Source organism: Monodelphis domestica, chromosome 4 (assembly GCF_027887165.1).
Source record: "Monodelphis domestica isolate mMonDom1 chromosome 4, mMonDom1.pri, whole genome shotgun sequence".
NCBI lineage: Eukaryota > Metazoa > Chordata > Mammalia > Didelphimorphia > Didelphidae > Monodelphis > Monodelphis domestica.
This window is the reverse complement of record NC_077230.1, coordinates 40,045,559-40,058,358: the sequence shown is the minus strand read 5'-3', so window position 1 is coordinate 40,058,358 and position 12,800 is coordinate 40,045,559. Positions and strand designations below refer to the sequence as shown.

Here is a 12,800-nt window from a genome sequence, read left to right as displayed (position 1 = left end):
AGTCATCTGCAAAGAGAGCTTCCAGGATGAGTCTCTCTGTTGTCTTTGTTTTTGCAGTCAGGCGGCAAAGATCAAATAGTGAGCCATCCAGATGGTATTTGATATAGACACCCAGGTCTAGATCCATCACGGCATGTCATAATACATGGGTGAAAAATAGGTTGAATAGTACCGGAGCGAGGACACAGCCTTGTTTCATGCCATTCGAGATGTTGAAGCGATTGGAAGTCTCTCCACCAGATAGGACTTCCCCTGTCATGTCGACATGAAAAAGCTGGATCAGTTTGATGAATTTTGCTGGGCAACCGAGCTTGCTGAGTATCACCCACAATGCATCCCTGTTCACTGTGTCGAACGCCTTTGTCAGGTCTATGAAGACAATGTAGAGACTTAGGTTCTGCTCAAGGCATTTTTCCTGCATTTGCCTCACCGTGAAGACCATGTCGATGGTGCTGCGATCTGGTCAGAAGCCACATTGTGATTCAGGCAGGTTCTGCTCTGAAACAGATGACAGGAGTCTGTTGAGTATAACACGGGCGAGGATCTTTCCTGCAGTGGAGAGTAGTGAGATGCCTCTGTAGTTGTCACAGGCTGCTCGTGAGCCTTTGTTCTTGTATAGGGCTACGATGGAGGCATCTCTGAGTTCTGGGGGCATGTCTTCCTCTTCCCATATGCTGGTCAGCACTATGTGGAATGCCTGGAGCGCCTTTCCATTTAAGGCCTTGAACCCCTCAGTTGGGATCCCGTCTTTACCGGGTGCCTTGCCTGCACTCATTTGTTTGATGGCTTTTTGGACTTCCTCTATTGAAGGAGGGACGTCAAGTTGTTCAATGGAACGGTTTTGGGGGATCTGGTCAAGGGCGCTTTGGTCGACTGAAGAGGGTCAGTTGAGAAGCTGACTGAAGTGTTCTTTCCACTTGTTGCTGATGCCTTTTTTTATCTTTTATGAGAGTGTCACCGTCAGAGGATAGCAAGGGAGTGGTGGTGGGGTTTAATGGCCCATAGACAGTCTTGAGGGCACTGAAAAATTCTTTGTAGTTTTTCGTATCAGCAAAACACTGGATTTCTTCTGCCTTTTTTTCCCACCATCAGTCTTGCATCTTCCTCATCTCACGCTGTGCCATGGCTTGGAGAGACTTGAATCTGTCCTTTTTGGGAGCAGAGTTTGGGTTATTTTGCCACTCCATAAAGGCTTTGTTCTTTTTGCTCAATAGGTCTTCAATAGCAGTGTTGTTCTCGTCAACTCCTCTCATGGCTCTGGTGATCTTTACATCCTGGATGTCTCGCCGGCATACAATGATGTAGTCAGTGAGATGCCACTGTTTTGATTGTGGGTGCATCCACATTGTTTTATATTTGTTCGCCATTTTGAACACAGTGTTCGTGATGGTGAGTTCGAACTCTGAGCATTTGCTGAGTAGCAGTAGGCCGTTGTTCATTTTGCCCACACTGTGTTTGCCGAGCACTCCTTTCCATCTTTCATGGTCCTGGCCAACGCGGGTGTTGAAGTCTCCCAGTAGTATCAGCTTGTCATTTGTGGGCACTGAGTGCAGGATGGCACTCAGGTCAGAGTAGAACTGCTCGATGGTCTCCTCTGTGCTGGTCAGTGTTGGGGCATATGCGCTGATGATTGTGGCATACCAGTCTTTGCTGAGAGGCAAATGGATCTTCATGAGCCTCTCGCTGATGCCCACAGGCAAGTCTGGCAGCTGTTTGAGCAAACTGGTCTTGATAGCCAGGCCAACACTGTGAATTCTGTCTTCATTTGTGGCTCTACCTTTTCAGAAGAAGGTGTATCCAGTGGTGGGTTCGCTGAGTGATCCCTCTTCTGGTAAGCATGTTTCACTTAAGGCTGCAATGTCGATGTTATATCACGCCAGTTCTTTACCGATTAGAGCTGTTCTTCTCTCAGGTCTTTGGGGTATTCTCTCTATCAAGTAATGTTCTGATGTTCCATGCTCTTAGTAGGAGTTTCTTTGTATTTTTTCTTTGATTTCGACCGCTTAGCTAGGCAATTCAGGTGCAGTCACTAACTTATAAAGTGCTAACAAATTTATGTCTTGATAAAAGGTAAACGGGTAAATCTCTTCATCATTTGCCTTGATTTTTAAGGACGGATGGTAGTAGAGTCCAATTTCCTTTGATATATGTCTAGGTTTTTGATTGCTGGTCCTCACAAGTGAGAGAGGGAAATTAGTCAAACAATTAGGTGTTGGTTAGTTATTGTTTAAGTACGTTTGGAACAACTCACTTTCCCTCTTTTTTACAGCAAAATAAGGAACCTCACCTTTTGCATTTTAAACATTTTGTTGATTTCTGAAAACTTTTTAGTTATTCTCTTAAAATGCACTTAATTAAAAATGGGTATTTCTTTTCCAGGAAGAGGATACTTGGAAACATGTGTTTTATCTAATCTAACCCAAATAGAGTAAAACCTAGATTCCACTTCTGTGAGATGGGAATAATTATATTTGTACTCCCTACCAAGTTGTTGTCAACCTTTAATAAGATTTTTAAACATAAAAGGATTGAACTGTTACTATTCACAATAAAGAAATCAACAGTGTCTATTTTAAAATTTCAGGGAGATCTTGGTTACATATCCATTCATGGGAGTTTAAGGTTGTAGCAGGTACCTTTATGAAAGCCCAAACTGACTTTTAAGAAGATAAAGCTGAATTCATTAGTCTCTATGCTTTTTTAAAAACATCTCTGACTCCTTGATGTCAGCAGATTTGTCCCTGAACTGTTAACAAAGCTATAGCATTAGTTTCTCTGTTTGTCTTGTTATTTATTGCTTCCCAAAGTAGTACAAAGAATAAATCCTTTGTTACCCACTTATGACAAGTAGTTGGCTTACAAGTTTTGAATAGCTAAGGAGGGCAATTGTAAACTGGACCCAACCCAAGGAGTTGTCCAATAAAGACCAGAAAAGAGGGGGTACATTATTTCAAGTTCTGAAGAAATTGACTTTCAAACTCCAAAAGCCACTTTAAGAAGAAACATTTTCCCAATATACTTTAATTTCATATCTTATTCCCCTGAGCCATCTTGGCATGGTAGTGACTATGGATTCTTGAAGGCTGTGCTAATGGAGAAGCAGCATTTGTTAAGCTCAGTGAAGTTCATTACCAGATAGGCAATCCCCATAGTATGGTGTTTTGTTTTTTTCATTTTGCCACAGCAGTATAGAAGACACAGAGGTAGAGTGTTAGTGGACAGGATAGCCACCTGATAACTAACGACATGTTATTAAGTATATTGCTTGCCAATGATTCTGTCTCCTTAGACATGAGGATGAATAGGGGAAGGAAGGAATATTAGAAAAACATAATGTTAGCAAACCTAGGGTGTAGTCCCCTCTGTCTTAGCTGTAAGACCTAGATAAATCACTTAAACTCTTCAGGGTCAGTTTCCCTCAATGAGCACTTTGAGATAGACAATTCCTTGGTAATCTCCCAACTCTCAAATTCCTCAGTTGTGTGATTCTGTTCAATGAAAGAAGGGTAGTTTAAAAAGAAGGATAATTAATCTCAAAACTCCTCTTACTTGATTTCTTAATTAAGACATGGGAGAAACAGGACATGTAGAGTGAAAAAATATGACACTGAACAGCCTTTATAGTTAGTTAGTGGTAGTCTCTCGGTGACCGAGAATGACTATAAGTTCTGATGTTCCATGCTCCTAGTAGGAGTTTCTTTGTATTTTGTTTCTTTTGATTTCGACCGCTTAAAGGGATGACCCGCCAGCTGTGGTGTGCTGACCGGGTGTTTGTAGGGCAGGCAATGTTTGGGACACCTTTTCTAGTCCCCTCCCTTGATTAGGGTGAGCAGTGCTGTCCCAGAGAGGGCTGCTCAGTCGCCCAGGATGCTGCCGAACGTCTCTGCTGCCCACAGGGCCGAGCGACCACTGGTCCATTGGCTGCCTATGTGCAGGATCTTGACTACAACTGCCAATGGTCACCTCCACCTGTTGCATCACCACTCCCCCATCGCCACAGGTCTTGAAGAGGGTGGACAGGGTCAGGATAGATGAGTGTGCACAAAGATACTTGTGCGTGAAAGAGATTTAAGTGGAAAAGTCGATGCACAGAGAGAGTCCCGCTCTTGGCATTGGAACCCTGGGTCCATTGGCATGAAAAGTTGTTACGTCTGGAGACTTCCTCAGCTGCATTGGATGGCCATGTTGTCTTTTGTGCTCCAACAAGCCCTAAGCACTCCACAGTGCTTTGCTGCGTTGCCATCTCAGCCGTTGAACCTTCTTATTGGTTTCTTCCACCTGTTCCGCCGAAGCAGTCTTCACATGCTGGGTGAGCAAAGCCCTGGTTCACCAGGGGTCTACGACCGGATGGCTACCCTCACAAGGTTTAGCCGGCCTGTCGAAGCTGTTGCCCGGGGTGTGGCTGCTGCCACATGCTAGCAGCTACTGGGAGCCACAAGTGAGAGCTGGATGTCAGGTGGGGGTCAGAGGCTGGAGAGCTGCCCTAGGAGGAGGAGGGCACAACAAGCCCTCCATACCAGTGCTACTACCCCTCCCTGAGCACCCCATACACCCCAAAACCTTTATACAAAATCTGTAATGGAATATCCTGACCAAAACTTTCTGGAATGGTTGGCATAATTCAGAAGGCTGTTTAAGTTTCATGCCCATCAAGCTTATGATGTAGGATGCTGTGTATCTCACCTGGTGTGCACTATGTGCTGGGTTGTACAGTTTAAATCTCCCCTTACCACATCCAGTGGGGGTAATAATATATTTCTCATCATTTTCGTGTTTGTCACTGTGCACACACTATGTTGTCACAGCAATATTGACAGCTTGAAGGTGTTGCTTAAGTGAAGATATATTTTGTTTTCCCAGTAGGCAGCCCACAGAGCCAATATATCAAGAGCACTTCCCAAAGGTATTTCTGCCTCGGAACTGCTTATTATTGGTTCGGTAGAGGGGAGAGAGGGGGTGGGGGAGCTCTTTTCGGAGGCATTTTAGCAGACCTCTATCAGTCTGCATGATATTGTGAGTGCTTCAGGGAATTATTTCAAGTCCCTCCTCAGTTGTTGTCTATGGGAAATCTTTGGTTTTCTTCCACCTGGGCTGTGATTCTGAAGAAATGGAAGCTAATTTTGTGGTTCATTTATCTAGGACTAGAAAAAAGGTCCCTTCCTTGCAAATCTCCTAAGAATTTTGCAATTAGATTCCTATCTGATTTTACTGGGTACTTTCCTCCTAAAACAGGCAGCTCTAATGAATAATATATCTCAATGGGATTGACCTAGACATGTGGCATTATTTAAACTATGCTTTAGAGTTGTCTAAATTTGTCTTTCTTTTCTTCAGACTCCTAGTTGGTTGTTTAGAATTCTCTCTAAGAAATATGGGATAATCAACCAATTAGTTAAACATTTGTTAAATGCTTACTATGTGCCAAGCATATCTGTCTATAAAAATATAGATATCCCTATATTCACAGAGCATAGAGCAGTTTATTGATAAATACAATTTTGCAGTATTAGGTTTTTAATTTTTTCTTATTCTTAAATACCTCATAAATACGTAAATCATACCCTTATGGACCATTGGCAACAGTTTTGGGCTTTATGGTAAATGGACTTCCTATGTGATAGTTGGGGGGGCAAGCTAATATTATCTATGGTGTTTTAAACTTTACAAAGAACCAGTTGAAGCCCTCCCTGACACCGCATTTCCTGTTCCTTGCCCTTCCATATTCCATATGTTTCTCCTTGGCTTGTATGAGTCAAAATTGTAGTTAAATCTTTTCACTTCAAATCTTCTTCTTTCTCCTTCTCCTCTCTCCTTTTCCTTCTCCTCCTTTTTTTTTTGTAAGGGGAGGTTACAGACAAGAAGGATGGATTATACCAGAGCTCTTTCAGGGTAGGAGTTATGTTTTATTTTGACTTCCTCTCTTGCATTTAATACAGTGTAGACATTAAATATATATCCATCTAATTGAAATTTTTTGCCATTAAAATACTATCTTTTATTGATTTTTTTGATGGAAGAAAATCATTATTAATTGAAGATTACTGATCTTCATTCCACCATTCCATTATTTTCCTGACTTTAAGCTTTGTGTACTCTCTTCATCCTGAGATCCATTTGTGGATATAGTGTTCTATGCTCCTGATCTCTCTCTATGTTCTCCTTTTTTTTTAATGGTAATAAAATTTATTAACAGAACACCAAACAAAGATATAAACAATTATTTATGATATATCAGTTCTCAGAAAGATCACAAAGTCACTCCTAAACAATCACTAGAATTTAGAACTTCTCAATTCTAGGCTGTCCCAACCTTTAACTTTCTTAAGATGGTAATTTTCATCTTTGCCCAACAATTTTATTCATATTTCTTCATAAGAAAAGAGTTAGATCAATTATCTCAGGAAAGAACTTAGTTCTTTTTTCTGTCTCCATCAATTGCAATTAACCCTTTAGCAAGAGTTCAATTGCCTGTCACTCAAGAATCTGTTGCCTCTATTTTTCATTCTCTCTCCCACCCTTCCCCAAAGAGGAAGCAGACAATATGATATAGTTTCTACATAGATTATCATATAATACATATTTCCCTGTCATTATGTTGTGAAAGAAGACATGTATTGCTTATTCTAGAGAAAAATTCCTGGGAGGAAATAAAGAATGGTATGTTTCAATTTGCATTTGGACTCCAGCTGTTCCTTCTATGATGGTGGATTGCCTTTTTTTAAATTTATTTATTTATTTTTTATCATGAGTCCCTTGGAGATATCCTGGATTCTTGTCTTGTTGATAATTGTTAAAGTCATTCACAGTTGGTTATCATACATTATTGCTATCTTGGTGTACAATATTTTCCTGGTTCTGCTCACTCCACTTTGCATCATTTCACATGTCTTTCCAGGTGTTTTTGTGATCATCTTGTCATTTATTGTGGCGCAGTAGTATTCCATTATAATCACATACCACAACTTGTCAGCCATTCCTCAATTGATGGACAACCCTTCATTCATGTCACCATAAAAAGAGCTGTTATAAATATTTAATTGAATTTTAAATAATTCTTAAAATCCCTCTAGATTTAACAGTCTGAATGATAGATATTCTTTGTTTTTTTAATTTTTTCAATTTAAAAATTTTTATTAAGTTTATTAATTTATTTTATTTAGAATATTTTCCCATGGTTATATGATTCATGTTCTTTCCTTCCCCTCCTCCCACCAGATTTCCTTTGTGTTAGATACTTTGTTTCTGTATTTGAGAGGTTTCCTAAAGTATATGAAATGTTTTACTTCTATAACAAGGCACATGGGAACAGTTATGGCCTAGAAAACCATGATGGTTCATTATAACAGAGGTTATAATGTAAAGATATATGTAATATGATATCCATCCACCAGTCCCAGAATATGCCCTTCTCTTTAAATCCTTTCACCTATATAGCCTACTGTTCTAGGGACTCCAATATTCACTCTTGTCAATATGTCAAGGGCTCTCAAAAATAGACCAGTATCCCATAGCTACATTCAAAGTTTCTTAGAATTCCCTGCCAAGAGGAACTAACACACCCCTGAGTCCCTATTCTATCAACAATATGTCTTTTTTAAAATATATATAAATATATAACCAGCCAATCATAAGGTGACATCATCACAGTGCATGATATTTTTACACTTTTAGTTCTTAAAAATAACCATTTAATATAAGGCAAAAAAATTAATATTTTGGATTGTTGTCTGTAGGTCAATTTTCAGTCATGTCTGACTCTTTATGACCCCATTTGGGTTTTTCGTGTCAAAGATACTGGGGGCGGTTCATCATTTCCTTTTCCAGTTCATTTTACAGATGAGGAAAGTGAAGCAAACAAAGTTAAGTGACTTTCCTAGGGTCACACAAATAATAAGTATCTGAGACCAGATTTGAACTCAGGAAGATGATTTTTCCTGATTCTAGGGTTGGCACTCTATCCACTGCACTACCTAGCTGTCCAACATTATGGATAGTAAATTACTAAAGCAAATTCATAAATAATAACACAAGTCACAGCATGCTTACAAAGTCAGATCAATCCCTCCCACCAGTGCAGTCTATATCTGTGTTGAAGAGTGGCCACACTTTTATAGGAAGCACACAATGGGAGAAGAATTAATGTACTTAGAGTAACTCACATCACTGAGACTTTAGGCTTCTTAATCCATTCAAGAATATTCACACCACACAAAACTGCTTTTCTAATCATTTCATTACTATTCCTGCTCATTACTCTTCATTTAGTCAAATCTTCCTCTTTACTGGAACTGGCATTTAAAAGCTTTTTCAATTAACTGTCTCCCTTAAAAGGGCATTTGGAAATGTTAGCTCTTAATGGGAATTACATTTTTTTTTCATCTAGAAAACTACAAAGCTTGTCAAACTAACTATCTCTTAGCTTTACATACCAGCTGAGTTTATTTACTTATTCAGATGCTCAGTTGTCCAATCAGGATAGTAGTCATGGAAACAGGGTTGAGATTGACACTTTAAGCCAGCACACAAGGGTACCCAGCAGCTGCAAAACCTTTTGCTTTCCATTTTCCATCTATAGGTGGCAACAGAGAGCAATAAGCCCAAAGGAGAAGTTTCACCTTTTTTCCATATCTAGGTGAGGCTGAAGGGTCATAACTGTCTCTGGAGGGCTTGGACAGTGAAATCAGTTTTCTCTTGGACCCATCAGGAATCACTCAAATAAAGCCTTCTATTTCTAATTGCTCTGGAACAAAGCAGCTTTTCAGTTCCCGTCCTATATTTTCAATTCTTCTTTTCAGGATCTTCTGTTTCTTTACTAGTTTAAATAAAAGCTTCCTGACTTATAGTAATTTACTTTTCACTTCACAAGTAACAACCCCCAAATTTTCCAAACACATCAATAGTTGTTGTTTTTTTTTAAATCATAACAGTCTCCAAATAGTTACAGGATTTTTAGTGTTATGTTCTATAGTTATAAAACATGAATGTTTAAATTTGCTGCTATTCCATAAATGCTTTGCATCACTGAAAACTTTAACACAGTAATTCATCTTTCTTATGCTCTTTGATTATATATATTTTTACATTTCTATTTCTTTAATTTTAATAAATTAAAGATCTTTCTTTGTATTTCTATGCAATGGTATTATAAATATCATTAAGCAGTGCCTCACAAATGAGGCATCATTTTATCTTGTTGATAGTTTTTTTTTTAATCTTTCCTTCTGGTTTAGAATCAATACTGTGTATTTGTTTCAAGGCAGAAGAGCAGTAAGTGCTAGGTGATGGTTCTTTTAAGTGACTTACCTAGGAAATATCTGAGGACAGATTTGAACCCAGGACCTCCCATCTCTAAGTTTGACTTTCAATCCATTGAGCTACCCTCCTTGGTAGAATTTTAAAGCTTTATATTTGCCTCTGATCATTTTTCTGCCATGAACTTCCTAAAGCCTGTCTGAAACCTGTGTTTTTTTTTTCGTACATACATGTTGGCTGTATAATTAAGACAAAGTTCTTTTTCACTTCTTATCATCAAATCATCATCAAAATATTCCTCTATATCAGTGGCAATTGACAATATAGTTTTCCCTTTTACACAAAAATACTTTTTCTACCTTTTAAATGCTCCATGTAAGGGAACTATTAAAGTGACTGTGTGCCTTAAACCTATCATCATTTTCTAATATTTGATCAATACTAATAAGAAATTTCGGGTTTAAATTCCCTGACCAAGATGCACAGGCTTCCATAATAGGTTTGATTCTTAGCCATCCTACAGGGACCAAGTGTGGTATAATAGTGTGATCTGCTTTAGAGAACTTTGATAAAGGAAAGAATTAGGCAAGCCCACAAATGTGCATTAGGTTTTCTTTGATATTATAGAACACTCAAAGTGTTTGGTCCCATTCATTTTAATTCAGTCTTTTTGAGGGAAAGTGAAAATCAGGCAGAAGCTATTAACTTTCTCCCCTCTGGAAGGTCTATAATCTGGCAGAGTGAAAATAAGATGAAAATAACTTAATTTTAATTCATATTTATTTTTGTCTTTTTGTACAGGTGGAGGAGGGATGGTGGGAAGGAGTTCTCAATGGAAAGACTGGCATGTTTCCTTCCAATTTCATCAAGGAATTATCTGGAGAATCAGAGGATCTGGGAATTGCCCAAGAGGAGCAACTTATAAAGCCAAGTAAGGAAGCTAATCCAGTCAAGTTGTCAAGAAATGATGGGAAGCTGCTGGCTGTTCTTTTTCAACCCTCTATTTGTTCTTCCTGGTACTAAAGTGATATTACCCCAAATTTTAATGCCTCTTCTCATTTTTGCCTCTGTTGCTCACTCTATTTTTAATACCTTCTCTGTGTAGCTTTTAGCCATGAATCTTGTGAAACTTCAGATTTCTCTTTAGATTTGTGGTTGCTTATCTTTCTGGAACTGACATATTGATAATGTTTGATTTCCTTCTGCCCCTCCCTAAATGTGCCATGAAGTGGATAAGTTGTAAATGAACCAAAAATTAATAATGTCACATTACTTTTGGAGTTAATTGGAGGCAAAAAAGCTATGGATGTAAGGTACCCCATGTGTACCCTTCTTAAATATCACAGAACTGAGGATGCCAGACCTGTGGTGGGGTATGCTTAATTGAGAATATGAGAACGAACTGTAGATCTTTCTCTCTCCAGGGGCTGAGTATGTTACTACATCAACTCTGCTACCCATGGCGGTTCATGGAGCAAAAGGTCAGGACCAGGAATCTATGTCTTTACCCAGCTACTAACCCAACTCCTTCTGTGTTTTTTTTTCTTTTCTTTTTCCTTTTTTTTTGTTGCCTGTCTCAAGCAAAGATTATGATTATAAATGTTGTGAAGGGATTGTTGAGTGTGTTATAGTCTCAGAAGGCTTCTTGGAATTGGGGGATTTTCTTTGAGTAGAGAAGGAAGCTACCTCAGACCTTCTGAAAGAATTCTTCTCTATTTTCAGGCTGATGAAAATCTCCCCAAATAATTCCCTAATGTCCAATTACTGTGACCTTTAAGATGTTTTCAACAAAGTGTTAACATGATGTAGTGAATATTACAAGGTGCTACTGAAAATTTCTTTCCCAAGGAATGCCTTTTATCTCAGTGGTTTGCTGTGGGCTGTTTATCAGGGCAGATTTGCTGCCCTGATAAATCTTATTATACATTATATCTGCTTTTGTGAATGACTTTGGGATTCTGATGTTCAATTAGGGAAAGGAGTTACATAGAAGGTAGCTTAGTTATTCCAGAGCCTAGATATCCATGACAACACAACTTATATTTATATAGCAATCTAGACTTTATAGTAACATTGTGAGATAGCCAGTATAGGTATTACCCCCATTTTACAGATGAAGGAACTGAAATCCAGAGACCTGAAAGTCCTAAAACTTCTAGGTGACTCAGTTAGGACTCAAACGCAGGTCCCCTGATTTTTTTAGGTCTAGCTAGCACTTTCCTCACAATCATATTAACCAAGGAAGGCATCCCCTTGCTCCTATGAGTCTTCTGGATATGATATCTCAGAGGTCCAAGGTTCAAATCCTATGACCTTTGGGAAAGCATTTAATCTTTCTTGAGCCTCAGTTCATGTATCTATAAAATGAGGGACTTTCTGAGTCCTAATCTATGATCCTAGGACCACTGCCAACCCTAAGACCCTACAAAAAGACTTAATTCCTTCTTCCCTACCCTACAACATGAACAGATAGATAACAACCTCTGGCCTTACAGATTGAGATAAATAGTCTGGGAGAAGAGATTTGGGATTGTCCTCTATGGTAGTTGCTATTTCCAGGCAATCTTAGGGAGAGAGTAGCTTCTGCTTGCAGAATCCCCTGCCAGGACAAGGTGTTTATCTTTGGTGGCAGGCAGGATTTAGGAAGATAAGAGGATCAGTACTGTGTGGGTGTCCACCCTCCTTTTATTCCAGGACAAGAGAGAAGAGACCAGTCTTGAAATCCCTGGTGGCAGCTGTTGCAGCGGGTTACATTGGTGCTTACTCTCTCTAGGTAGACTAATGTGTTTTCCTGTGATTCTCATGAAATTCTAATGAGACTTTAGTAATAACCTTCCTAGCCTTCTGATTTAAAGGGTTAAGAAAAGTAGAAGAAATAGATTTTAAAAAATAACCCTGGGGTGCTCCTATTGCCTGTTAAATTGAAATTCCATCTGTAGTGCTCTGACAGGTATCTCTTTTTCAATAACAGTTTGCCACTCTGCCTTGGCTTTTGGTATGGACTATGATGAAATACATGTAAATGAGTGAGATGATGGGCAGAGTTAAAAAGAGTTGGTAGTGCTTATTTGAGTGGAAATCTTTGCTTTTAGCCTATCCTCTCCTTCCCTTGGATATGTGGAGCTGCCCCTTTGGCTGTGTTTTCTTTTTGTCCTGAAGATTGAAAAGGACCAAAGTGGCTAATGCGTTGGAGTGCTTTGAGCTTTTCTCCATAAAATGGTCTAAAAATATCAATTGAGGCCTTTGTCCTAGGCTAGTCCACTTCCAGTTTCTTCAAAGGTTAAACAATTAATTTTCACAAGTGCTTAAATAATATAGGCCCCTTAGGGGTCAAATAAATTTTCTAATGTTGTAGTGCCACAGTATAGAGTTTTCTAATTTATGTGGCTACTAGATATTGTTGCAAAGGTTCTTAGAAATAAAATATGTACAGTGACAATTAAAATATAAAAGACACACATGTAGGCTAATACTAAAGAGAACTGTATAAAGAGTCTGTCTCAGTCATAGAACTTCAGACTTGGAAGGGACTATATAGCTTATCTTCT

General features: G+C 38.9%; 1 protein-coding gene across 10 annotated transcripts in view; it reads left to right on the top strand.

Annotated features, from left to right (window-relative positions):
* Positions 1 to 12,800, top strand: part of SH3KBP1 (SH3 domain containing kinase binding protein 1) — a 505,965-nt gene that overhangs the window by 243,588 nt on the left and 249,577 nt on the right. For 5 of the 10 annotated variants that reach the window (XM_056793311.1, XM_056793309.1, XM_056793308.1 and 2 more), the window contains 2 exons: positions 10,054 to 10,183; positions 10,677 to 10,733. In XM_056793311.1, coding sequence (XP_056649289.1) covers positions 10,054 to 10,183; positions 10,677 to 10,733 — 187 coding nt within the window. The remainder of the gene's footprint in view (positions 1 to 10,053; positions 10,184 to 10,676; positions 10,734 to 12,800) is intronic. The other 5 variants (XM_007493470.3, XM_007493469.3, XM_056793310.1 and 2 more) reach the window with 1 other exon arrangement.